General features: G+C 58.2%; 2 protein-coding genes and 1 long non-coding RNA gene across 10 annotated transcripts; 1 reads left to right on the top strand and 2 right to left on the bottom strand.

Moving 5' to 3' along the window:
- Positions 1-5,786: 5,786 nt before the first annotated feature.
- On the bottom strand, positions 5,787-13,822 carry RUSC1 (RUN and SH3 domain containing 1). 4 transcript variants are annotated; one of them, XM_086693038.1, is made up of 11 exons: positions 13,713-13,822; positions 11,597-13,048; positions 10,949-11,305; positions 10,260-10,358; positions 10,036-10,112; positions 9,757-9,931; positions 9,577-9,682; positions 9,378-9,424; positions 8,310-8,859; positions 7,696-7,824; positions 5,787-6,395 (listed from the first exon to the last, which is right to left on the bottom strand). In XM_086693038.1, exons 2-11 carry the CDS (start codon positions 12,960-12,962, stop codon positions 6,227-6,229), a joined length of 3,075 nt encoding a protein of 1,024 aa, XP_086549164.1. In that variant the 5' UTR covers positions 12,963-13,048; positions 13,713-13,822; the 3' UTR covers positions 5,787-6,226. The 4 variants fall into 4 exon arrangements, with proteins under 4 accessions (XP_086549164.1, XP_086549161.1, XP_086549162.1 ...); XM_086693035.1 differs by lacking the exon at positions 10,949-11,305 and having other exon boundaries at positions 11,591-13,048; positions 13,713-13,821; XM_086693036.1 differs by lacking the exons at positions 10,949-11,305; positions 13,713-13,822 and having other exon boundaries at positions 11,591-13,072.
- On the top strand, positions 13,003-14,969 carry LOC147572193 (uncharacterized). Its single transcript, XR_015245737.1, has 2 exons — positions 13,003-14,068; positions 14,759-14,969. It is a non-coding gene; the product is annotated as an uncharacterized LOC147572193 (long non-coding RNA).
- On the bottom strand, positions 14,067-24,604 carry FDPS (farnesyl diphosphate synthase). Of its 5 annotated transcripts, none has more exons than XM_086693062.1 (10): positions 24,465-24,604; positions 23,234-23,396; positions 21,322-21,462; positions 16,703-16,783; positions 16,450-16,572; positions 15,856-15,944; positions 15,693-15,765; positions 14,996-15,073; positions 14,782-14,916; positions 14,067-14,337 (listed from the first exon to the last, which is right to left on the bottom strand). In XM_086693062.1, the coding sequence occupies exons 1-10, from the start codon at positions 24,539-24,541 to the stop codon at positions 14,137-14,139; spliced, it is 1,161 nt and encodes a 386-aa protein (XP_086549188.1). In that variant the 5' UTR covers positions 24,542-24,604; the 3' UTR covers positions 14,067-14,136. The 5 variants fall into 5 exon arrangements, with proteins under 5 accessions (XP_086549188.1, XP_086549189.1, XP_086549186.1 ...); XM_086693063.1 differs by having other exon boundaries at positions 23,234-23,375; positions 24,465-24,564; XM_086693060.1 differs by lacking the exon at positions 24,465-24,604 and adding an exon at positions 23,472-24,406.
- Positions 24,605-25,405: the final 801 nt, after the last annotated feature.

Below are 25,405 nucleotides of genomic sequence, written 5' to 3'. Positions count from 1 at the left end.
CAGAGTGGTGAGCGTGCCATTCTTTCCCTCTTCCCTATCCTCCTCTATCTTCCAGGATCTTCTGCCTGTTTCCAAAGAGGTCTTTTTCACACCGCAGCACCAGCATCCTGGGCCCCCCAGGAGCGCACTCACCGGTGCCGACTCCTAGGTGAAGCCGTTTCCTCAACATTGGGATCTTTTCGGTCTGAGCCCAGCCCAACCAATCAACAGAACGATCGTTTCCCCTTCTGTCCTCTGCGCACATGCACGCACACACACGTGGCCTCGTTTGATACTCCCCACCTCCAAGGCTGGCGACAGTAACTTCAGGCCACCGTGCTAGACCGTGTCATCAGAAGCAGTCGACGTGTACACATTTATTAATCTTCACAACGGCCCTTTCAGGTCGGTACCAAAACCCAACGTCCCACATGAGGGACTTAAAGCAACAGGTTAGTGATAGTAACTTGCCCAGGGCCATCCAGCTAGTTAGACCAATGACCCTCGTGACAGCTCTGTAGTTCCTACTCCCATTTCGTAGACATGAAAACGGAGTCTCAGCAGCTTGCCAGAGATCACCTGGTACCTAGTGCTGGGCTCGGAATTCCAAAATCTTCATGTTTATCTCCAAATAGAAAGGTGTCCAATAGCCGAGTGTGACCCTACTAATGAGGAAAATAAATCCACTCCGGCCAACGACGGAAACACCTGACAAAATGTCATCCCAGACATAGGTCACCACTGAGGCTCGAAGTTCAGAAGCATCAAGACCATTGGCTGCATTCCCAGGATGCAAGGATAGTTCAATATTTGCAAATCGATCGTGATACAGTACATCCACAAGAGAACTTATAAGAACCATGTGATAATTTCCATAGACACAGAAAAAGCATTTGACAAAGTACCATTTAATCCATTCATGATTAAAAACCCTTAACAAAGTAGGTTTAAAGGCAACATACCTCAACCTAATAAAGGCTGTATGTGAAAAACGCATAGTAGACATCATACTCGATGGTGAAAAAGTGAGAGCCTTTCCTCTAAAGATCAGGAACAGGATAAGGATGTGCACTCTTTACCACTTTTATTCAACATAGTACTGGAAGTCCTAGCCACAGCAATCAGACAAGAAAAAGCAATCAAGGCATCCAAGTTGATAAGAAAACAGGAACACACACTATTTGCAGATGACATTATACTATTATATAGAACACCTGAGAGACCATCAAAAAACTACTAGAACCGATAAATGATTTTGGTAAGGTTACAGGATACAAAATCAACGTGCAGAAATACATTGCATTTCTACACACTAATAATAAAGCAGCAGAAAGATTAATAATCCCCCCCCCCAAAAAATCCCATCTACAATTGCACCAAAAACAAAACCTAGGAATAAACATAAGGAGGTGAAAGACCTGTACTCTGAAAACTACAGAACACTGATGAAAGGAATTGCAGATGACATGAACAAATGGAAAAATTCCATGCTCATGGACAGGAAGAATAAATATTGTTAAAATGTCTGTACTACTCAAAGCAATCTATGGACTTAATGCAATCCCTACCAAAATACCACCAGCATTTTTCACAAAACTAAAATAATCCCAAAATTTGTATGGAACCACAAAAGACTCTGAATGGCCAAAGTAACCTTGAAAAAGAAAAGCAAAACTGGAGGTGCCACAATTGTAGATTTCAAGATGTGCTACAAAGCTATAGTAAAACAATGTGCCCAAAGCAGACACAGATCAGCGGAACAGAGAGCCCAGAAATAAACCTACCATCATAGGATCAATTTAATCTTCGACAAAGGAGGCAAGAATATACAATGGGGAAAAAAAGACAGCCTTGGGGCACCTGGGTGGCTCAGTCGTTTAAGCGTCCAACTTTGATTTCCACTCAGGTCATGATCTGTGAGTTTGAACCCCGCATCAGGTTCTGTTCTGACAGCGCAGAGCATGCTTGGGGTTTTTCTCTCTCTCTGCCCCTTCCTTGCTCATGCTCTCTCCCTCTCATTCTCTTTCTCTCAAAGTTAAAAAAAAAAATGAGAGCGCCTTTAACAAAGACGTTGGGAAAGCTGGATAGCCAACATGCAAAAAATGAAACTAGACCACTTTCTTACAGCATATACAAAAACAAACTCAAAATGGATTAAGGACCTAAATGTGACACCTGAAACCATAAAAATCCTAGAAGAGAGTACAGGCAGTCATTTCTCTGACACTGGCCATAGGAACGTCTCCTGAGGCAAGGGAGACAAAAGCGAAAGTAAACTATTAAGACTACATCAAAATAAAAAAGCTTCTGCCTATCAAAGGAAACAACAAAACTGGGGCTCCTGGCTGGCCCAGTTGGGAGAGCATGTGACTCTTGATCTCGGGGGTTCTGAGTCCCACAGAGGGTGTAGAGGTTACTTAAAATCTTTAGGGGCGCCTGGGTGGCTCAGTCGGTTGAGCGTCGCACTTCAGCCCCCGCCCCCCCCCCCCCCCCCCCCGTCATGATCTCACAGTTTATAGGTTCGAGCACCATGTCTAGCTTTGCGCTGACGGTGTGGAGCCTGCTTTGGATCTTCTGTCCCCCTCTCTGCCCCTCCCTGACTTGCGCACGCACTTTCTCTCTCAAAAATAAACATTAAAAATAAATTAAAAAAATAAAACGAAGACATTCTCCTGAATGGGAGGAGATACTTGCAAATGATATATCCAATAAAGGGTTAGTATGCAAAATATATAATGAACTTCTACAACTCAACATAAAAAAAATAATCAAAAATAGGCGTAAGACATGAATAGACATTTCTCCGAAGAAGACATCCACATGCCCAACAGACACATGAAAAGACGCTCAACATCACTCATCAGGGAAATGCAAATCAAAACCCCAATGAGGTATCACCTCACACCTGTCAGAGTGGTTAAAATAAAAAACACAAGAAACCGCCATGGAGAAAAAGGACCCCTCGTGTACTGTTGGTGGTAATGCAGACTGGTGCAGCCACTGTGGAAAATGGTGGGCACCTGGATGGCTCAGTTGGTGAAGTATCTGGCTTCAGCTCAGGCCATAATCTCATGGTTTGTGAGTCTGAGCCCCAAGTCGGGCTCTACACTGTATTAACGGCACAGAGCCTGCTTCAGATTCTGGGTCTCCCTCTGCCCCTCCCCCGCTCACTCTCCCAAATATAAATGAATAAACATTAAAAAAAAAAAAAATAGAATTACCATATGACCCAGTAATTCCTGTACTGGGTATTTACCCAAAGAATACAAACACACTTATTCGAAATGATACATGCACCCCTATGGTTTGGGGGGGCTTAAGATTTTTTTAGGTAATCTCTATATCCAACGTGGGGCTCAAACCCAGAGCTCCGAGATCAAGAGTCACATGCTCCACTGACCCAGCGGGCCAGGGCCCCCCACCCCTATGTTTATTGCAGCATTATTTACAGTAGCCATATTATGGAAGGAGCCCAAGAGTCCCTTGAGAGATGAATGGATAAAGAAGTTGTATACATATACATTGGAACATTACTCAGCCACAAAAAAGAATGAAGTCTCGTCATCTACAACAACATGGATGGGTCTAGAGGGTATTATGCTAATCGAAATAAGCCAGAGAAAGGTAAATACCATATGGTTTCACTCATATGTGGAATTTAAAAAACAAAGGAAAAGAAAAAAAAAGACAAACCTGAAAACAGACTCTTAATTAGAACACACTGGTAGCCACCAGAAGGGAGGTGGGTGGGGGATGGGTAAATGGGTGACAGGGATTCAGAGTCCACTTAACATGATGAGCCCTGAGTAATGCACAGAATTACTGAATCACTATATTGTACATCTAAAACTAAGATAGCAAAGTATGTTACCTGTGTTGGAATTATGACTTTCAATTCATTACTTTTTAAAAAAAAGAGATGATCGCGAAGAGCTCAGCGTCTGTCAGCTCCCAGGAGGACGAGAGGCTGTCCTGTTGTCAGACAACAGGATGCAGTCTCATCACGATGCAAAGGTAGCACGTTGGCAGTTTTTCTTAAACTTTGTACCCTTCATTACTTTTTAGCCATTGGTACCTACTATAGCTGTTCTAGGTAATATGGAATAGTGCAGGGGGCGCCTGGGTGGCTCAGTCGGTTAAGCATCCGACTTCAGCTCAGGTCATGATCTCACGGACCGTGACTTCGAGCCCCGCATTGGGCTCTGGGCTGATGGCTCAGAGCCTGGAGCCTGCTTTCGGTTCTGTGTCTCCCTCTCTCTCTGCCCCTCCCCCGTTCATGCTCTGTCGCTCTCTGTCTCAAAAATAAACGTTAAAAAAAATTTTTTTTTTTTAAATGGAATAGTGCAAAGCTAATTCCGTATCAACATTTGGTCTGTTTCATGATGTCCTTCAAGGAGGTCTGTTACTCTTACTGCCTACACAAGCCTGAGACCCATTAGGCTGTGACCACAAATATCACCATATCTCAGCAATATGGTTTGAGGACACTTCCCAGTTGTTAGAGTTACGCACTGTAACACCTAGCACATGGGGACAGGAGTCAGAAGGACAGGGCAGGTGGGGTCCTGGAACATGACAGCTCCGTGGCCATACCCAGGAACGGTGGGTCACTGTGCAGACCTCCCTGTGGGAAACACTGGTCACAAAGCCAAAGTCACAGTAGTCTTCCACAAGTACTGCTTAAGAAGTTCAAACGCCAGAGGAGGAGAAAGCAGTTGGAGAGCCTCCGTGAAGGAGCGCTGCCCTAAGGCTGCAGCTAGCGGGTCCCAGCGGCTCTCAGAATCCGGTGTGAGTGAACGCCACGCTAGAGCACACCTGAAATGCACACTTAGGCCTGAAATTGGGAGGGCAGCGACACTGGGAGGGCAGCCAGACACAAAACGAAATCAGAGCAAGATTAGTGTCACAAGCCGGCCAGGAACGGGGAGCAGGAACGGGAGCAGGAAGTCAGGAACGGGGAGCAGGAAATCAGGAATAGGGAGCAGGAAGTCAGGAACGGGGAGCAGGAAGTCAGGAACAGGGAGCAGGAAGTCAGGAACGGGAGGAGGAAGTTAGGCATGGGGAGCAGGAAGTCAGGAACGGGGAGCAGGAAATCAGGAACAGGGAGCAGGAAGTCAGGAACGGGGAGCAGGAAGTCAGGAACGGGAACAGGAAGTCAGGAACGGGAGGAGGAAGTTAGGCATGGGGAGCAGGAAGTCAGGAACGGGGAGCAGGAAGTCAGGAACGGGGAGCAGGAAGTCAGGAACGGGGAGCAGGAAGTCAGGAACGGGGAGCAGGAACGGGAGCAGGAAGTCAGGAAACAGCAAAAGTGTAAGGCGTCGGGCTCCACGCCGCCCTCTCCCTGCGCCAGCCTGTCATCCCCTTGACCTTCCTGCCCCAAGGTAAAGGAAAACGTCAGCATCTTTTCCTCTCCTGGTTCTGTTTCCCCTAAGTGTCCTGTCCTCTAACTTCCTGGTGACGCTCCCCACGGAGTAACAGACGTCCCCTTACTGTGCTGTCTGAACCTCTGTCACCGCAGAGTGGGCGCATTACCTGGAAGGGCGTCCCTCCCTGCAACCCTCTAATCCTGCCCAGCACCTCGGTCGGGGTCGTGTGAGCACAGTCGGGAAGCCCAGGCCTCCCCACCCGCCTTGGTCCCTTCGGGCTCCTAAGACACGCAGTCAGGCCTCCACCGAGGGGCACCTGTGAGGTTCTGCACCAATCGGCCGCTTTTCCACGGCGTGGGGAGCAGTGAGGACCCAGGGCCGGCAGGAGGGGGCCTCTCCCCGAACCGCAGCCTCTGCCCTGGAGCCAGTGACACACACACGTTCAGCGCCCACACTTTATTGGGACAAAGGAGGGGCGGGCGGACCGGCACCACGGGCCCACCCAGCAGGGGGGGGTCGGGAGCACAGAATAAATACAAGCAACGTGGGCGCTGTGGGGTGTCCATGCGCAGGAAGGAGACCAGGCCCTTCCAGTGTGGGGACGGTCTGCTCGAAGACGACGAAGGCAGAGGTGCGGCTGGGAAGGGAAACGGTTCCTTACGCAGGTGGGAAGAGGAGGGAGGTGGAGGGAAATTCCTTTCGTACTTAGAAGACGAGCAGGTTTCACCGGCGGGACAGGGAGGAAGGAGAGCGGATCTCACATCGGCAGACACGGACTCTTGGGGGGGGACAGGTCGTATTGCAGACAGGCCAACGCTTCTGCGGCGTCTGCACAGGTCACCGTTCCCGGGGGGGGCGACGCGGCTGGAAAGGCCCTCGGCCTAGAGGACCAGAGACGTGTACCCCACGGGCACCAGCCCCTCGGCGCCATCGCGCCCACAGCGGAGCCAGTCCTCGTCCACGGTGCCCAGGACTCGCAGCACCTCCCCGCGCCGGAAGCTCAGCTGACCGGGTCCCGCGGCCGTGTGGTCACAGAGCGCGCGCACTGCCCTGCGGACCGGAGGGACAGGCCAGGTGAGGCTCCGGGAGAGGCGTGGGGACCGACTGCCCGGCCTCCCCACCAGTCCCCCCCTCAGACCAGTTCCTCCTCCTAGGCCCCCTCCGTTGCAAACACACCCCCTTGCTCTCCCCCACCCTGGGGGGGGGTGTCTCCTGCCAGAATGTGCAGCGTCCTGACGCCACATCCAATCGTCCCCACCCCCCAAAAAACTTGTTTGGCGCCCGTATCTCCTTCACTCCATCCGCCCTCCTCTCGGACGCCACTGCCGTCCTCACTCCTGGGCCCCAGGGCAGGCAGGGTCTGCTCACCTCTCCCTGCCCCTGTCCCCCCAGGCCGCCTCCCAGGGCCTCCAGGATGGAGTCCGGGTTCCTCCCACCCACTGAGGCCTCAGGCATCTCGCTGCTGCCATCACCCTGGTACCCCCTACACAGCTGCACCCCCAGACCTGGCCCCGAGGGACTCAGTCCTCCCCTCGCAGAGCATCCACCACACGGGACTGCGCGTTCCTGCACCGGGGTCCTCCCTGGGCCACAAGCTCCGTGAGGGCACGGACTCCAGTGCCCGTGCCTTCGCGTTCCCTCCCAGAGCATAACGCCCGGCTCGTAAGAAGGACTTGAAAAGAATCGTTGAGCGAAGGAAAAGCCAAGAAGCTGAATTCAGGGGCGCCTGGTGGCGCAGTCGGTAAAGCGGCTGACTGGATTTCCGCTTAAGTCACGATCTCACGATTCATGGGTTCAAGCCCCATGTGGGGCTCTGTGCTGACGGTGCAGAGCCTGCTTGGGATTCTCTCTCTCTCTGTCCCTCCCCTGCACTCACGCTCGCTCTCCCTCAAAATAAATAAGCTTAAAAAAAGAAAAGAAAAGAAAAGAAAAGAAAAGAAAAGAAAAGAAAGAAAAGAAAAGAAAAGAAAAGAAAAGAAAAGAAAAGAAAAGAAAAGAAAAGAAAAGAAAAGAAAAGAAAAGAAAAGAAAAGAAACCTAATTCGGTGCACTGAGACAACCAGGCTGAGGCCAGACTCTGGAGTAGAAGCAGGTCTGAACCTGAAAAACCCTCAGGGAAGCATGACCCCTCGGAGGACAGCAACAAGTGACCGGTCCCAGGCACCCGCCGGGCACCACAGGCCTCACACACTTAGGTTTAGTCTTCCTAAGACCATCGCCAACGGACGAGAGAGAAACGGGCTGAGAGGCAGCAGCGTCACACTGGTCACCAGCTGACCTCGTGGCCCCAGGCCTCTGCGCCACGACCCCCCTGACCCCCGCTCTCCCCAAGCAGAAGCCGCCCTCCTGACCTGTGGGTCTGCGGGGCGCTCGGGGCTGCGGCCTCAGGCTCCTCGGGGGAAGACAGAGTCTCGGGAGGTGGCGCCCGCCTCACCAGAGCCAACACGCTCACTGTCGGCGGCAGCCAGCTGGACGGTCTCCTGGACGAAGGACACAGGGTCACAGGGGTCACCAGGCATCCAGAAAAAGAACCCAAGAACCCGGGGTTTGGGAGGAGGGAGGACGTGGGGGGGCGCCTGACTCAAAAGAGGTCAGGGACGGGTCACTGCTGGGAGCACGGAGGCAGCTGCGGGACACAGGCACCCTCACGGTGATGGGGGGGGGGGCGCCCACCAAGGTCACCGACGCCCCGGAAGGGGCCTCTGGGAGCAGCGGGCTCAGGGAGGCCCCGAGGCTCACTGGAGAGACCGAGGCCACCGTGGCCAAACCCCAGGGCAAGAGCACGAGCACGGAGGGCACCTGCGGGGCTTGCAGGGCGGGCCTAACGGGAACCACGTGCTGCTCGGGCCCTAGGGAAACAAGCCGGCCAACCTCTGGCGCAAACGGTCTCTACAGGTTCCAGCTGGGATGACTGGGGGCTCTGAGAAGGGGCCAGAGTCCTGGAGGGGCCCGGCTACCCCATTACCTGGACTTCAAGGCTCCACCGTCGGCTTCTGTGACGGCCCCCGGCACCCCAAACAGTCTCCCCAGCCACACGCCTCTGCCTGGTGCCGCTTCCTCCGCGGGCAGGGGCCCGTCCTGGGCTCCTTCGGCGGTGCCGGAGGGACGCCAGGACCTCCACCGGGGGAGAGGGAAGCCCTCGCCGCTCCCGGACGCGTAGACCCGGGAGGCCTGGGTCAGCTGCTCCCACCAGCCGCCGGGTGCGGGGGGGCTGGCGGGAGCTGAAGGGCCTGGAGGCGTCTCCCCGGAAGCCCCCCGAAGGCTCTGGGCCAGCCGCCCCCCCCAGTGCAGCACGGCCCGCACGGTGTGCTGCAGGGCCGGAGGCGAGCCCGGGGCGGGGGCGGCGGGAGGCGGGCCCAGGGGCAGGTGGTGGTGGTGTTCGAAGAGCAGGTCCAGGTGGAAAGTGAGCACGGACAGCGGCTGCAGCAGCAGGAGCAGCTCGGTGGTCAGCGCGGGGCAGCCGCCGCGGGCCAAGGAGAAGAAGCCGGTGGGCAGATACAGGAGAGACAGCAGGCCTGGGGACGTGCAGGCTGCCGTCGGGCCCCGGTCCGGCCTCCGTCCACGCTGGGGGCGCAGAGCCCACGCGCCCCTGCCCCAGCGGAACCAGGGCCCGCGGAACAAGGGTGGCACATAACTCGCACGAGGGAAAGGGGGCCTTCAAGGCCGAGGGAGCAACCCGGAGCCTCAGGGAAGGAGGACGAGAGGGATGACGGTGAACAGGCCTCCTGGGGTAAAGACGACCCTGGGAGGGCCGTGGGGCAGGAAGGATGGGGAAGAAGACTGCCCCGAGGCCTGGGGGGAGCCCCAGACCTGGCGGCCGGGTAAGAAGGCAGAGGCCTGATAACCAAGCTTCTGGAGGTGTCGGTGAGGACTCGGGTCTCTCCTGTTATGGGCAACGGGAAGCACTGAAAGCCTGAAGCGGCAGGGTAATCAAAGTCGCGCCTGGGGCCAAAGTCACTCTGACGTCAGTGGGACCGACAGGAGAGGTGCCCGCCCCCCCCCCCCCCCCCCCCCCTGAGGCTCAGGGTCTGACCTGCGTCTTCCTGGAGGCTGGAAAACCACAGCTCCAACTGCTTCGTGCTGGCGGTGGCAGGAAAAACGGAGGTCGGGATGAGAGATGAGCTTCGCAGAGGCGACAGCCCTCTCTGGGAACCAGAGCACCGCTGCGTCCCACCAGTGCACCCGCGAGGTCCCCGGGGCTGGGAGGAGCGCCAGAAAACAGGGCCACTCACTTGAGGAGGCCCAGGATGAAGGCGTGGAAGCGGCTGCGGCTGCTGCTCAGCGGGGCCAGACGGCTGACCTGGCTGTACAGGGTCCCCAGCGAGCGGGTGCCGGAGCCTGCGGACGCCGCATTATCAGCCGGGCCCAGGCCTGCGCGCGCCCCCACCCCGCCCCGCCCGGGCCCGCCCCACCTGGCTTCACCGACGCCTCCACCACGCTCCAGGGGCTGCTCCGGCGCTGCCCGGTGATGAGGTCCTTCCGGAAAGGCTTCAGCCCGTCGGCCACCAGGGCGTGGAGGGCCGGGCAGAGGGTGGTCAGCACCAGGTGCCCCACGTCCGGGCTCAGCCGGCTGTCCCCCAGCTGCGCCTGGGGGCGGGCACAACGCGGCACGTCGGCCTCCCTGCCAACCGCGCGTGCGGGCCCCAGGGGTCCCCTCTCGCCCCCGCTGCCTCCCCCACAGACACCTTCACCTTCTGAACCAAGTTCCGGGCGGCCCCAAAATGCGAGATGATCTTATCCACCGAGGCGCTGACGGCTATCAGGAGCCCTGCGAGGGCCGGGCAGGGAGGTCGGTGCCCGCGCTCACCCGAGCGCCCCGCAGACCCTCGGTTCGCGCACCGTGACCCCGGGGGCCGGGCGCCCACACCAGCCGCAGCCGACTCGGCAGCCGGGGTCAAGAGTCCGAGCGTCCTACCTTTCTTCTGCTCCTGCAGCTGGCCGGCCCCACCCTGGGTTTCTGCCATCCACCGTCGCTGGGCCCCGGGGGCGCCGGCGAACGACCAGGAGCTCCGGGCTGGGGTGAAGGAAGAACGCGGCGGCGTGACCCGAGGGTGACCCGAGGACGCCGGGCCGGCGCACAGGTCGCCCGCAGGCCGCAAGGGGGCAGGGCCGGGGGCAGGGCCAGGCGCAGCGCCCCCCCCCCCCCCCCGCCCCGTCCCGCGCGCGCCGCCCGCACCCGCGCCCACCTCCGCCCCGAAGGCCCCGGCCGGGACTGCGCGCTCCCCGCCGGCCGGACGCGTGTAGGGAGGGCAGCCCGGGGAGCACGTGGGGGGCCTGGGCCAATGGACGGACAGACAGACCGACCTCCGGGAGTGGGAGGGGACGCAGCGGGAGGGGCGGCCGGGGATCGGGAGGCTGGGAGGCGCGGGCGGGGCCCACCGGGTCCCGAGCCAGCCTCTCTCCCACCCCCCGAGCGAGGCGCGGCCAGCAACCCCCCCCCCCCGCCCCGGTGCGCAGGGGGCGTGACCCGAGGCCCGTCGCCCGGCGCTAGCTGGGACGCCCTCGGCCCGCGCCCCCCACGCCCGGACCTCGAGGCCCAGGGCCCAGCCCCGCGGCGGGCGGGCGGGCGGGCGCGGGGGGCGGGCGGGCCCGGGTCCGTCTTACGTAGCCTGGGCGGAGGCGGCGGGCTCCTGGTCCGGCCGGGGGCCTTCGGCGGGCGCGGCGGCGGTGGCAGCGGGGGGGCGGGCACCTGGCGGGGCGGGGGGGCCGCGGCGGGGAAGGTGCTGCTTCTGGGAAAGAGCGGGGACAGCAGCAGTGCCAGCTCGGGGCTGGCCAGGCAGGGTAGGGCCCCCCGGGCCGGGGGCGAGTGCGCGCCCACCGGGGACAGGCGCACGGGCAGCAGCCGCAGTCCCGCGCGGGGCGGGCCGGCCCGAGGCGGGGTTCCCACCGCGCCCGCGCCTTCCAGCAGGGGGCGCGCGTCGGCCGCGGCCCGGGGGGCGGGCGGCGGCGGGGGGGCACCGGCTGCAGCGGGGGGCGGGGCGGGGCGGCGGGGGCGGGGCGGCAGCCAGGCGGGGCGGGCGGAGAAAGAGGGAGCAGAGAGTTAGTGCCGCGGCCCGGCGGCGCCCCCCAGGGTCCCCTCCCGGAGCGCTCGCCGCCGGCGGCCGGGGGGGGGGGGGGCGGTCTGCGGGAGGGGGGCGGCGGGCGGCACCCACGGAGGGGGCGGGCCGGAGGCGGGGGCGGGGCCGCAGCCCGGCCCCCCCCCTCCCCCGCCCCGCCTCCGCCCCGCTCTTCCCCGCGGCCGCTTACCCGCACGGCCGGCCTGCGCGCCCGGCTCCTCGGGCTCCCGGGCGGCCGGGGCCTGCTCTCCAGCCGCGGGGCTGCCCGGCCTGCCCTCCTCGGGCGGCCGCTCGGCGATGGGCTGCAGCCCGGGCCGGTTCTTCCTCCTCCGCGGCGGGACGGGCGGGGGCGGGGGCCGGGACGGCACCAGGGCCCAGCCAGCCGGGGGGTCGCGGGGCGGCAGCGGCGGGGGCGGGGCGCGGCTCCGGGACCGCAGCTCCTTGAAGGTGGTGACCTCCCGCGGCGGCGCCGGGGAGCCGCCCAGGGAGCCGCTGGGGGGCAGCTCGCTGTCGGGCGAGAAGACTATGAGCCAGTCGCTGCGGTCCTTCTTGACCTGCGGCGCGAGGGGCAGCCCCGGGCCCCGCTTGCGCTTCTGGGCCAGCTCGTGGAAAGACGTGACGGTCCGGCGAGCCGCCGGCTCCTCGCTGACGTCACGCCTGCACCCCGCCTCGGCTCTCCCCGCGTCTGCTTTCCAGCCGGGGTCGGCTACCCCCGAGGCGGTTTTGCGCCCGGAGTCGAGTTGTCCGGGTTCCGTTTTCCAGCTGGAGTTACTATGCCCACTGATTTTGCAGCTAGAGTTATTGTTCTCCGCGATTCTCCAGCCGGCTTCCGCTTTCTCCGTGTCAATTTTCCAGATAGGGTTGATTTTCCAGCTGGGTTCCGTCTTCCCAGCGTCGGTTTTCCCATCATCATCATCCGCCTCTGGGAGCTCGGAGGCAGGGAGGTCCTGCTCCCCACCCTCGTCCTCTTCCTCCAGCCCCGGGGAGGGGGGCTCCAGGCAGGCGGTCAGGGCGTTGCAGTTGGAGTCCAGGCCAGGGCCAGGAGGGGAGGACGCTCCGGAGCAGGAATCGGGCGAGCAGCAGAAGCTGTCCGGGGAGCAGGCGCCAGGGCCTGCGGAAGCCAGTGGGGAGCCCTGCTCCAGGGGGGTGATGCTGGGCTGAGGGCGGACATGCTCGTCGCCAGGGAGGCCCCGCGAGTACACGGAGACGGGGGTCTCGTCAGGGCTAAGATCTGAGCAGGAGCTGAGCGAGGAGGAGCAGCCCGGGTCCGAGGGGGAGGCAGCCCCCTCTTCCTCCTGGGCCGGGTCCTGCCGGTTTTCCAAGCCTGGCCCGTGCTCCTGGCAGCAGCGGCAGGGCACGGCTGGGCTGTTGGAATTGGCATCCACCAGGGCCCCGCTGCAGGGGCCCCGGCTCTCCTTGCCCCCGGTGTCCCCTGGGGGAGGGGACGTGCTCAAGGGCCCCTCCCGTAGCTCAGGACGGCGGGACAGGTGCAGGCCCAGAGAGACATGCTGGAGGTGGATGTGGTTGAGGTTGCAAAGTAAAGCCCTCTGAGGGGACAGCATTGTGCCGCCGGCGACGGGATGGCCTCTCGACAATCAGGAGGATCGGGCCTCTCACACCCGCCTACCTGGCAACCGCAGACGCAGACCTGGAAGACAGGGACGGTGAAACCCAGCCAGAGAGGGCGCGGGCCGCGGGAAGGACACCGAGGTGACTGACAGCTGCAGCAGGCATGAAAGGCGCCGGCCGCATCGGACAATATTTAAATGAGATGCAAACGTCCACCGACTGACCATTAGTTTCCACTGCAGTATTTGCAGGTGGAGCCGAAGGGAGCCCCCCGGGAATGGGGCGGGGAGGGTCAGAGAATGCGGCTGCGCTCTGGATCTCCGTGGAGGTGCGGGGGCTTGAAAAAGGATGGGGCCCGGAATGGAGCCCCAGATCGTCTCTGCTGCAGTCTGGCCCTGTCCCCCCACCCCACCCCACCCCGCCGCCGCCCCTTCCCCAGCCTGCCCTTCACTCCCAGGGGAAGGGGCCGAGGGAGGCCCCGCCCAGATGCTCTGAAGCCGGGTGGGGGATGGCGCGTCTGGCCGCTCAATGCGCGAAAGGGGCAGCGTGTCAGGTCCGCGTGGCAGGTCGGCCGGCACAGAGCTCGGCGGCCTCGGTGCACCTGCGCTGGGACCCCGTGCTCGTCCATTCTCTCCGCGCTGGTCCCCATCACCCAGCCGCCGCCCCGCTCCTCCTCTGTGCAGCTTCACTGCTCCCCTCTCCCGCCCCCCCTCTCTCGCGTCCCGAGGCCGAGCCCTCCTCACCAGGGGCCTCCTCCCGCAGCCGCTGCAGCGGGCTCCTCCTCGGCTCCCAAGGTCCCCGCCGGACCGCACAGACTGGAGGGGGGGCGGGGGGCGCTGGGACAACCCGCCGGCGCTGCGCAGCCGCGCCCCTTCACGCATGGGCGTGGCGTGGCTCAGACCCAGCCCCCAGCGCCTGACGTCGCGCCCGTGTCACCCACCGAGGCCCAGCGAGCAGCTTTCGAGGTCTTAGGCTTTCGGTCCTCAGGGGTCCCGAAGGCAAGGCCCCCCCTGGTCCCCGCTTCCGTGCAGCCACCCCCACCCCTGCCCACCCTGGCCGGAGCCCCCGGCTAGCACAGCAGGAACAGGACCACGACGAGGTTCGACAATTTATTGAGCGCCTCGCGGCCCCGCCTCGCCCAACCCCTCCCGGTCCCCGGTCCCCGGGTCACTTTTTCCTCTTGTAGATCTTGTGCGCCAGCCCCAGGAAGATGGCCGGGGGCAGGGGCGCAGAGTGCTGCTCGATGAGGCCCATCAGGCGGCCGTAGCTGTCCTCTTGGTACTGCCCGAACACGGCCGGCAGCTCCAGCTCCTCGTAGAGCGCCTTCACCCGGGCCACCTTCTCGGCCTCCTTTTGCCCATAGTTCTCCTGGAAGGGTTTGGGGACAGGAGAACGGGCTCAGCCTACCCCGCCAGCGCCTCCAGGTGCCCGGCACGGCCCTCATGCACAGATTCCAGAACATCTCTATCGCTGGTCACTACTTCCCGCCTCCGGTTTCCAGGGTCTTTGCGCGCCTCCGATCTTCAACTTCCGTCTCCCCACCCCAAATGCTCAGATACTGGCTCAGGACTCAGTTTCTTCTCCCCCGGGGCTTCTCAACCTGGGCACTACTCAAACTCAGGGCTGGAGACTCTCCTGCGGGGGGAAGCCGTTCTGTGCATTTGGCGGCTTCCCGGCCTCTACCCAGGAGGCACCTGTAGCGCATGCGCACACCAAGTTACAACAAAAACGTCTGCAAGAGCACCCCCACTTGAGAATCACCGCCCCGTCCCCCTCCTCACGAGCCCAGGCCCACAGCCCTCTCTCCGGCACCTGAAGGACCTTGCGCTGCTCTGGAGAGGCCCGCTGCAGACACTGAACCACCAGCCAGCTGCATTTGTTGTCCTGGATGTCCGTGCCGATCTTGCCTGTCACACTGGGGTCCCCAAAGAGATCAAGGTAATCATCCTGGCAGGGGCAGAAAAGGCAGAGTGGAGAGGCTCCGGAGACAGGAAGCTGTGGCCTGCTCCCACCGGCACCTTCCTACCTGCACCTGGAAGAACTCCCCCATCTCCAGCAGGATCTTCCTGGCGCCGGCGTGCTCCTTCTCCCCATCGATGCCCGCCTACGGCGGAAACGGAGCAGTGAGCCCAACTCCAGGGGGGCCTCCGCTTTCCCTGCTGCTGCTCTGGGGGGGGGGGGGGGGCTGGCCGCAGCACAGCCCCCAAATCGTCTCCCCTCTCCTTTCAGACATGCCGGGCCGCCCGGATGCAGGACGTCTGGACCGCCCAACCTCTACCCGCTTATGCCAGCGGAGCCTCCGGGTGAGGGCCAGCAGAGGCGGGTCAGCCCCAGAGGCCTGCGGACCCCGGGCAACACTCTTCTTCCTTACCCTTCACCATTCACCACTTCTGCGCGATGAAAAGGGCGATGGAGAAGCGAGGTCAGCGCAGGCAGTTAGCCCAGGGTTCTCCACATCACACCGTGTGACCTCCTCCCCACTCCCATCCAGACTCGATGGGCTGACTGCTTTCACGTCCCTTGCCTTGGCTAATGGTCATAAAAATCCCGGGGAGGGAACTTTATCATCTTACAGCTGAGAGCAGGCTCAGACAGCTTAAGTAACTTGGTCAAGGTCACACAGCCACGCAGTGGGGGCACGAGACTGCCCGAAGACGCCTGCTTTGTGCCCTCTTGTCCAAAAGCCCCATCAGGGGGCAGCAAGGGTGGGGAGGCTCACTCACCATGTACATGGCGGCAGCCACAGGAAGATAGAACGAGTAGAAAGCGGTCTTATACTTGACGATGGACTTGTACCTGGGCAGGGGAGAAGATACACCGCTCAGAAGGGCAGTGCCCAGCACAGCCCTCCCGGGCCGTCCAGATGCAGTTCCCACCATCCCTCACCTCTTTTCAGTGAATCTGCTGAGATCCACATTGCCCTGGGGGGCCGTGATGAGGTCCAGCGTCTGTCCGAGCTCAGTCTGATAGGAACTCTGAGGAGGAAGATGGCCCGTAACCTTGCCTTTCCCCAGGGCTGGGAAACCCTGAAATCCCGGGACCCACATCCCATGCCATGGGCAGTCAGACAGGGAGCAAGGACAGGGCCCTTGGGGTGCCCGGGTGGCACAGTTGGTTAAGCGTCTGACTCCTGATCTCGGCTCAGGTCATGATCTCACGGTTCGAGCCCTGTATCGGGCCCTGCGTGGTCAGTGGGGAGCCTGCTTGGGATTCTCTCTCCCCCTCTCTCTGCCCCTCCCCCACCCAGTGGCTCACTCGCTCACTCTCTCAAAATAAATAAATTAAAAAAAAAAAGAGGGCGAGGGCCCCGAGCCTCATGGCCCATCCTGACCCGATCACGGAGACCAGGGAAGCCCTTCCTGCCACCACCCTGCCCGGCACCCTTCCCTGCTTTGTTCCCTTCAGGCAGACCTAGCGCTCTCCCGTGCCCCGAGCGAAGCCAGATGAAAGTGGCCCAGGGAGGCCAGGCCTGCGGCACACCTGTAGGAAGAGCTCAATCAGGTTCAGGTAATAGGGCTGCTCCCGGCAGTAGAGCCTCAGCACGCGGTAGATACATGCTTCCAGAAGCAACGCGTCATTGATGGCATCCAGACCTATGCCTGGCTGTCGGGGACGCAGAAGAAACATGCGGTCAATCTCTGGCCACTGCGGACACCTCGGCGGGCTCGAGGTCACCACCACCCCAGGCCCTTTGCCACGCCCACTGCTGGCTTCTCGCCCGGTAGTATCGCACCTTCTGATACCAGCAGACCTGCCCCCGCCGGGTGAGGGATGAATCCATGATGTCGTCCGACACCAGGAAGAAAGCCTGGAGCTACAGGAGAAGGAAGAGTGGGGTAAGACCCTCGGTCTCCTTGGAGGTGCTCCTTCTGCCGGTGACAGAGCGGTTGGGACATCTGTGCTGTGCCGTGGGACTTCGGAAAATCCTACGACTTCGTTGGATCTGGCGTTCCAGGTATAACGTGGGGTCACAGCTCTCATTTCCAGAGTGAGAGACTCCCAACAGATCTCGGACATCCCCAAACACGCAGCCCTAGACGACCCCGGGGTCAGGGAGGTTAGATCTTCACAGACTGTTCCCTGGCCAAAAACTTCCTTGAATGCTGAAGGGAAGATTCCTTCATGCAGTCTGACTTTACCTGACTTCTGGAATAAAAGGCAGCTGTTCCCGTGTCGTCCCCGGGCACTCTGCTTACACACCCGTGTGCGGGACAAAGCCCCACCTCAGGGAGCTCATCTAAGGGTGTAGGTCTAATAGGGACAGAACCGAAGTCTGACCCCTGGTAACTTCCACCCATGGGTCTTAACCATTTAACCACTCAAACAGCAGCCCAGGGCTTCTAAGTCCCAGCCTTCCTGAGGTCCCCAGGATACACGAGTTTTCCCAGCAGGCTGTGAGGTCCTCGGAGGCAAGGCCAACATCTGCCCCCCCGGAGCTCCCAGAGGCTCAAACAGCCGGCCCCAGAGCCGATGTGTAACAAACGCATGTGTAACAGAGAGCGAAACGCCGCCGCGTACCCCAATACTTCTTGTAGTCAGGTTCCGAGACTTCGAACACGGCCTTCCAGAACACGGTTTAGATCTTCACTCCGCCCTGAAGTCTGTGCACCAGCGGCCCTGCCTCGCTCGGAGCCCCCAGCGCCACCCGTCGGCTCTGCCGTGCCCCATACAGAAAGGACTAAGGTGGCCGCTGCTCTTTTCCCAAGTGAATCCTCGGGGAAGGAGGCGTCCATCCACACCTCCATGTCTGCCCTCATCCTGAGGCAGGCTCTGGGCCCCCATATCGGAGGCACGTGTCTTATGTACATAGTGTTTACTTTGAGCGACATGCTTCCACTGAAGCTCCCGGTCCACTCTCTTCCACCTGGTTTCAACCGTTCCCACTCAACCCACACGGTCTCCAGGGGCATTCGTTCTGCGGCTTCCCTCAGTCTCCTCCGTCCCACTGCAGTTCGTAACCCAACTGCACTTCCTGTTTTGTAGGGGACTTAAAAAATACACACCGGTACCAGAGTCTCAACTAAATGAGAAACCTATCCACAGTATTAGTCAGTTACGCTGGAGGGACTATTCTAAAGATTAAAGATCAAAGAAGAACCCATTACTCTTGACTGGATCCTGAGTATTTGAAAAAAAAAAAACAAATGGGGCACCTGGGTGGCGCAGTCGGTTAAGCGTCCGACTTCAGCCAGGTCACGATCTCGCGGTCCGTGAGTTCGAGCCCCACGTCGGGCTCTGGGCTGATGGCTCAGAGCCTGGAGCCTGTTTCCGATTCTGTGTCTCCCTCTCTCTCTGCCCCTCCCCCGTTCATGCTCTGTCTCTCTCTGTCCCAAAAATAAATAAATGTTGAAAAAAAAAATTAAAAAAAAAAAAGAAAAAAAAAAACAAACAACTTAGAATGGACTTTTTGTGGACAATGAGGAAATTTAACTATGAAATATACATTATGGGAATGCAAGCTGGTGCACCCACTCCGGAAAACAGGATGGAGGTTCCTCACAAAACTAAAACTAGAACTACCCCATGACCCAGCAACTGCACTGCTAGGCATTTCTCCATGGGATACAGGTGGGCTGTTTCGAAGGGACACATGCACCCCCACGTTTACAGCAGCGCTATCGACAACAGCCAAAGGATGGAAGGAGCCCAAATGTCCATCGATGGATGAATGGATAAAGATGTGGTCTATATATACGATGGAGTATTACTCGGCAATCAAAAAGAATGAAATCTTGCCATTTGCAGCTACGTGGATGGAACTGGAGGGTATTATGCTGAGCGAAATTAATCAGAGAAAGACAAAAATTATATGACTTCACCCATATGAGGACTTTAAGAGACAAAACAAAGCAACATAAGGGAAGGGAAACAAAAATAATATAAAAACAGGGAGGGGGACAAAACAGAAGAGACTCATAAATATGGAGAGTAAACTAAGGGTTACGGGAAGGGTTGGGGGAGAGGGGATGGGCTAACTGGGGGAGGGGCACTAAGGAATCTACTCCTGAAATCACTGTTGCACTCTATACTAACTAATTTGGATGTAAATTAAAAAAAAAAAAAAAAAAAAAAATTCATCAGACTCTCCCAAGGCCAGAAGAGGAATATTGGAAGAATTTTAAGGTCAAGGAGAAAGGAATATGATCTAAAGCCACCAGACAATATATTAAATTTGGCGTTTATGAAATAAAAAAAAAAAGAAATATACATTAGATAATATTACTGTACCGGTGTTAAATAAATTATCCCGGAACGTTGCTATGGCCTGAATGTATCCTTGCAAATGTGTATGTTGAAATCCTAACCGTGGATGAGGAGGCGGGGCCTCCGGGAGGTGTGCGGGCACCGGGACAGGGCCCTCACGACAGGCCTCCAGAGGTCCCCGGCCCCTTTTGCCACAAGAGAGTGTAGCAGGAAGGTGCCCCCCGCCCCAGCCCCAGGACGAGGGCCTCGCCAACCACACTAGTGCCGTGATCTCCCACCTCCAGCCCCCCGAACTCGGCGAAATAAACTTCTGTTCTTTATAAGCTACCCCAGTCCGTGTTATTTTGTCGTAGCAGCCCAAATGAACTAAGACACGAGTGATCACGGTACTGTGGATATACGGGCAAATGTCCTCGTGTCTAGGAGGTGAATCCTGAGATAGAAAAGTAAGAGATTGAAGGAAATGAGGCAGAGGTAGAAAGATAAAAGCAGAGATTATAACAAGGGGCGCCTGGGAGGCTCAGTTGGTTAAGCGTCCGACTCTTGGTTTCGGCTCAGGTCATACCTCAGAGTTTCGGGAGTCCAAGCATCGGGCTCTGTGCTGACAGCCTGGGGCCGGCTTGAGATTCTCTCTCTCTCTGCCCCTCCCCCGCTCATGTTCTCTCGGTCTCTCTCAAGATACTTTTTTTTTTTAATCACCCAAACAAAAACAATGGGGGACAGCTCAAAAGCACCTTGGGGAAGGGACAGCACTACCGACAGGTTTAAAAAAAGAAACACTCACAGGTGCAGCTCTAATTCATGACAATCATCTCCAGCAGGTGAACCACTGGGCCCTCAAATCCTCCCCCGCCTGGTCCCCGAGCTCTGCGCCCCTGCTCTGCCCTGGGCCTCCTTGCCCATCACCTGTCCCTCAGTGATGCCACTATCCCTTTACCTCCTTGGAGGCAAATCCCTCTTCTCCAGGCCCATCTCACTCACAAGCTACAGACTGGAATTTCCAACAGCCCCAAACCAAACCGAGAATGCGGCATGGCTGACCCCGAGCCCATCACGTCTTCCCCTGAGGCAGGCCAGAAGCCTCAGCATGTCCGTCATTCATCATGTCCTAAGTGTCTTCCCTTCTGGGCTCACTGCCACCCTCCTCAGAGCCTGGCACCCCTCCAGGGACCCAGTCTCCTTGTCACTAGTGAAGGTGTTGGGCCAGGCCAGGAAACAATGCCCCTTCAAGGGCCAAATGAACCGGGTATAGGAGACAAGGGGATTGGAGCAGAGCAGGACGGGGCCACACAAGAGAGCACGTGCCCTGTTGTGGGGTCAGTGGCTATGATTCAACGTCAGCCAGTTGCTGCTACGTGGGTATCTGGGCCCGGATCTAGCAATTTTCCAAGCAATGCCAGAAATCTGGGGTTTTATGTGACATCTCTTCTTAATTAAATTTAGGGCCCTTAATTTTTGAAAACTACCAGTGGGCTGAAAGTTTCCAGTCTCTGCTTTGGAGTAACCTTCTGGAAGAACTACACCGTTTGCGTGGTTATCCTCTGCTCGGAGGAAAGAGTTGACTTTTTTTTTTTTTTTTTCTTTTAAACTAGGCTCCACACTCAGCATGGAACCCAGCTAGGGGCTAAACTCATGACCCTGAGATCAAGACCTGAGCTGAGATCAAGAGTTAGATTCTCCGGGCACCTGGGCGGCTCAGCTGGTTGAGCGTCTGATTTCAGCTCAGGTCATGATCTCACCATTCAAGAGTCTGAGCCCCGAGTCGGGACCTCTGCCGTCACACTCTGTCCGCTTTGGATCCTCTGCGTCACGCTCCTCCACCTCGACCCCCTCTCTCTCTGTCTCTCAAAAATAAATCAACATTTCAAAAAAACAAATAAAGAGACACCCAACAGAATAAGCCGCCCAGGTGCCCCAGAGGCGACGCCTTTATGTCCAGTTCCAAGGCCCTGGCCCACTGCTAGTTTGTGGATTAAATATGTACCCTCTGGCAACGAGGTTCTGCACATTTGTTAACCTTGGGGTAATTCGGTGTCCAAATTCGATTACTGCCGCACAGAAACACGTGGAGAAATTAGTTTCCGGCTCATCCCTCCCCGCCCCCCAGGATGCCCCCACCCTGGTAAAACCTCCTCTCCATCCTCTCACCAGTTCCACACACCAGCCCACGGTCAGGGCCCGCCGGAGACTGTCGGCATCCTGCTTCCCGGGCTCCACCAGCTGCCGGTAGGCTATCAACACCGTCAGGCCCCGCTGGTACTTGCCTCCGACGGCGTTGTACTCCAGGACCTGGGCGCAGGGGGGGAGGGCAGGGCGGCGTGTTCCAGAGGGCCGCTCGGAGATTGCTCCCCACCCTCTCTCCCTTCCAACCGCCACCTAACTTCAACTTCCTCGATCACGGCTCCTCCTCCGGGGAGTCTCTGGAGTGGCTCCCCCGCCCCCAGCCCTCTCTGGGTGGTCTTCCTCGGTACATTTTTTTTCTTTTCCTTTTTTTTTTTTTTTTTTTTTTTTTTTTAAGCAGGCTCCATGCCCAACATGGGGCTTGAACTCACAACCCTGAGATCAAGAGTCACACACACTCTACTGACTGACCTAGCCAGGCACTGCATTCCTCAGTAAATTTAAAGCCTCCATACTGCACAGCAAAATCTGTCCCCGAGCACAAAGCAGGGCTTAAACCCAGAGGCAAGGGTTCACGCCACGGAAATGGCTGGCAAGTTCAGGTCTCTCCTTCCCAGGTTCCTGCCCCATCCCCACCTCTCCTATGCTTCCCAGCCACCTCCTCCTACCCACAATTCAAACTGTCTGCAAGTGAAAAGCCTCTCTCACTGTATTAAAGACAAGGCCGGGGAACCTGGGTGGCTCAGTCAGTTAAGTGTCCAACTTCAGCTCAGGTCATGATCTCACAGTTCATGAGTTCAAGCCCCATGTCAGGCTCTGTGCTGACAGCTCAGAACCTGGAGCCTGCTTCCGATTCTGTGTCTCCTGCTCTCTCTGCCCCTCGCCCGCTCACATTCTGTCTCTGTCTCTCTCTCAAAAATAAACATTAAAGAAAAAAAAAGACAAGGCCCCAAAGTAGGCCAGAAGAGAGCTCAGGAGGGGATCCACCCCCCAGCCTTCCAGGGGCGTCTCCTCCTGCTGGGAACTCCATTTTTGCCTTCTGCCTTCTGCCGTCCACAGGCTCTAATGCGTCGGGAGCACCTCCCCCTGTAGTCTCCATCCCAGCGTAGGCAAACCTTTTCCTAGCTTCAACAGTATTTATAAAAATTACTAAATAGGGGAGCCCGGGTGGCTCAGCCGGTTAAGCGTCCGACTTTGGCTCAAGTCACGATCTCTGGCTTTAGGAGTTCGAGCCCCATGTCTGGCTCTGTGCTGACAGTGTGAAGCCTGCTTGGGATCCTCTGTCCCCCTCTATCTCTGCCCCTCCCCCCCAAAATAAACATTAAAAAAAAAAAAAGAATTACTAGATACCCCCCAAAAGTATAAAAGAATTAGGCAACTTAAGTATCCCAGCCAGGGGGCGCCTGGTGGCTCAGGAAGTTGAGCATCTCAATTTCAGCTCAGGTCGTGGTCATGATCCCAAGGTTGTAGGACTGAGCCCTGTGTCAGGCTCCACACACCTGCTTGTGATTCTCTCTCCCTCTGCCCCTCTCCCCTGCTCAGACTCTCTCTTTTTCTAAAATTAAAAAAAGAAAAAAGAAAAAAGAATTCCCAGCCAGATTTCTCCTGGAGCAGGGGTTTCTGATGATGCCCTAGCTCCACCTGGCCCGCCTCAGGCTGCCTTCCTCCCAGGTCCCTGTCAAAATAGCATCTTGTGACCTCGGACACCTAATTCCCTTTCTCAACAAAATCCGAGACTTACCAGATTAAAGCCTTCACCCTCTTCACCCTTCATGCAAAGCAGTCCTGAAGCACTGAGTATCCCTGCCCAGGCCCCGCCCCCTCCAGAGGAGACCCAGAGCCACTCAGGTAAAAGCCAGCTCCCCCCCTATAAGCCAGGACCCCCAGACGCTTATAGAATGAACCAAAGATTCCCACTCTGAAGTCACAAATCCCTCACCTCCTTGAGCCGGGCAATGGCATCTCCTATCTCTGGGTGGCCCGTGCCATCCTCGGTCAGCACCTTGACAATCTGGGAGAAGTGCTGGATGAAATTCTGCTTTTCTTGGGCATAAGGGTCCAATTTCTGGTCTCCATTCATTCTGAGGGAGGAGTAAAGTGCTCTGAGGAGAGGAGGCACAAGTCAGAAACCTGAGCACTGCTCCCCTCCCCAAAGCCTCTCACCCCACCACACTCACCGAGGCTCCTCTGTCCACGCTTGGCACCAGCAGCGGGCACCGTGCCAGGCCCCCGGGGCCACCAGGGAGGGCCGCAGGAGGGAACCCAGCCACCTCTCCTGGGGCGCCCAGCAGGGAGCTGGCAGCCAGAAGACCCCCACAGATCTCAGCCAGCGGGACAGGGGCATCACAGGGGTGGCATAGGGAGGGGGCACTGAGCACTCCCTGCAGGGGCAAGCACCACAGGCAGATGCTCGGCTGCGGCTCCCCAGGTCACCCCCACCACCCCAGCCTTTCACCTCGGGGCCCACAATGCCCCGCCCTCTCCCCAGCTAGGCTCCAGGGCATTTACAGGAAGAAGTTAATGCAAGGGGGGAAAGAACGGCTGACCGGCTGGCTGGAAGTCGACTGATGGCACTTAGGTACGCACTTAAAATAACTTAATGCCACCCAACTACATCCCCTCAACCGTCAACCCTGCGGGGAACCTCTGGAATTGCTACTGCCTTGGCTTCTTCCCCCAAGTCCTGGAGCACAGCTGGAAGAGCCCAGACTGAAGGACCTGAGGACCAGGGGCTGGGAGGACCCTTAAAGCACCCTATTTCACGAAGGCCAAACGGAATCTCGAAGAGGCAGGAAGATACGTGACCAGTAGCAGGGCCAAATCTAGAACCCAGGTCTCCCCTGGGAGGCGGGGAGGGGGTGCGCAGGCTCGGAGATACCCCAAGAGGACGCAGACTACGCCGCAACCCCGGGAACCACGGACACGAGGTCCGTGGTCACAGGCAGCGCATGGCCAGCCTCGGAGCAGCCATCGGGGGGCCGGGGAGGCTCGGGGCGCGCACATCCCGGCGGCTTCCGCCCACCCAGAGGGTCAGCCAGTCCGGCCCACGGGCTCCCAACACCGGGGCCTCCGACGCAAGAGATTGGCCCTCGTGCGCCTCCAAGTGCAGCCGCGGAGCTGGGGCCGAGCCTCCCACCGCGGCCTGAGCGCCGGCCGGAGACCTCTCTCACCTGCTCCCGGATGCCGGCTCCTGCTCCAGAGTGTTGGCGGGGTACTCCTGAAAGCCGCCGGGCTGCGCGCGCGGCATGCTGGGTCTAGTAGTTCCCGAGCTCCCTTAGCTCTAGGCGGAAAGGCCCCATCAGACTACAATTCCCGGCATGCGGCAGGAGGGACAGGACGACGCGATCTAGCGCGGGCTGGCTGGGCAGAGACGAGCCACGCTGATTGGCTGCATCCCCTCGTGCGAGCATGGGGCCCTGCATGGGACAACCAATGGAAGGGCTGCATGCAGGACCCTGTAGGCTCTCTCTCTGCGCACCCTTGCAACTCGGGGTTACTCCACCCATCCAGAAAGGTTCTTGCAACTCGAAACCGCCTGGGACAGAAGTAGGTTTTGTTTTAAGGAGCGAAAGTCATTGTGGGAGAATACCCACTCTCACCGCTGCTATTTAACTTTGTACTGGAAGTTGAAGTCAGAGCTATTAGATCAGAAAAAGAAATAAAAAACAGCCAAGTTGGAAAAGAACTGGTAAAAATATATGTATTTCAGAGACATGATCCTAACTATGGAAAAATCCACAAGACAGCTGCTAAAGCTACTAGAGCAGGGTACAAAAACAACATACAAAAAAATCAGTTGTGCTTTGGCACACAAACAACGAACAATCCTTTCTTTCTTTCTTCCTTTCTTTCTTATTTTATTTTTTAAGTAATCTCCACACCGAACGTGGGGCTCAAACTCAGGATTCCCCCCCCCCCACCCCGAGATCAACAGTCCTGTGCTCTAAAGGCTGAGCCAGCCAGGTGGCCCTGCAATAAACAATCTCAAAAAGGAAGAATGTAATTCTATTTTCAATAGCGTCTACAATAATAAAATATCTAAGAATAAAATTTAACCAAGGAGGTAAAAGACTTGTACATAGAAAACTATAAAACATTGCTGAAAAATTTT

The sequence above is a fragment of the Puma concolor genome, chromosome E4, assembly GCF_028749965.1.
Source record: "Puma concolor isolate L17-30 chromosome E4, mPumCon1.1.hap2, whole genome shotgun sequence".
Classification (NCBI taxonomy): Eukaryota; Metazoa; Chordata; class Mammalia; order Carnivora; family Felidae; genus Puma; species Puma concolor.
Note: the sequence above shows the minus strand (reverse complement) of the source record. Positions and strands in the feature narration are given on the sequence as shown.

What these genes read in the sequence shown, in the direction of transcription:
- RUSC1 (XM_086693038.1), bottom strand. Translation starts at nt 12,962, where the DNA reads ATGCTGTCCCCTCAGAGGGCTTTACTTTGCAACCTCAACCACATCCAC. An exon ending in CAGCCTCCAGGAAGACGCAG is followed by an intron (nt 8,860 to 9,377) that starts GTCAGACCCTGA and finishes GCACGTCCCCAG; the next exon opens with GCCTGCTGTCTCTCCTGTAT. An exon ending in AGCGCCCCGCAGACCCACAG is followed by an intron (nt 6,396 to 7,695) that starts GTCAGGAGGGCG and finishes TCCGGTCCGCAG; the next exon opens with GGCAGTGCGCGCGCTCTGTG.
- FDPS (XM_086693060.1), bottom strand. Translation starts at nt 23,638, where the DNA reads ATGCCCCTGTCCCGCTGGCTGAGATCTGTGGGGGTCTTCTGGCTGCCA. An exon ending in TGGGCTGGTGTGTGGAACTG is followed by an intron (nt 16,784 to 21,321) that starts GTGAGAGGATGG and finishes CTTCTCCTGTAG; the next exon opens with CTCCAGGCTTTCTTCCTGGT. An exon ending in AGCAGCGCAAGGTCCTTCAG is followed by an intron (nt 14,338 to 14,781) that starts GTGCCGGAGAGA and finishes AAACCCTTCCAG; the next exon opens with GAGAACTATGGGCAAAAGGA.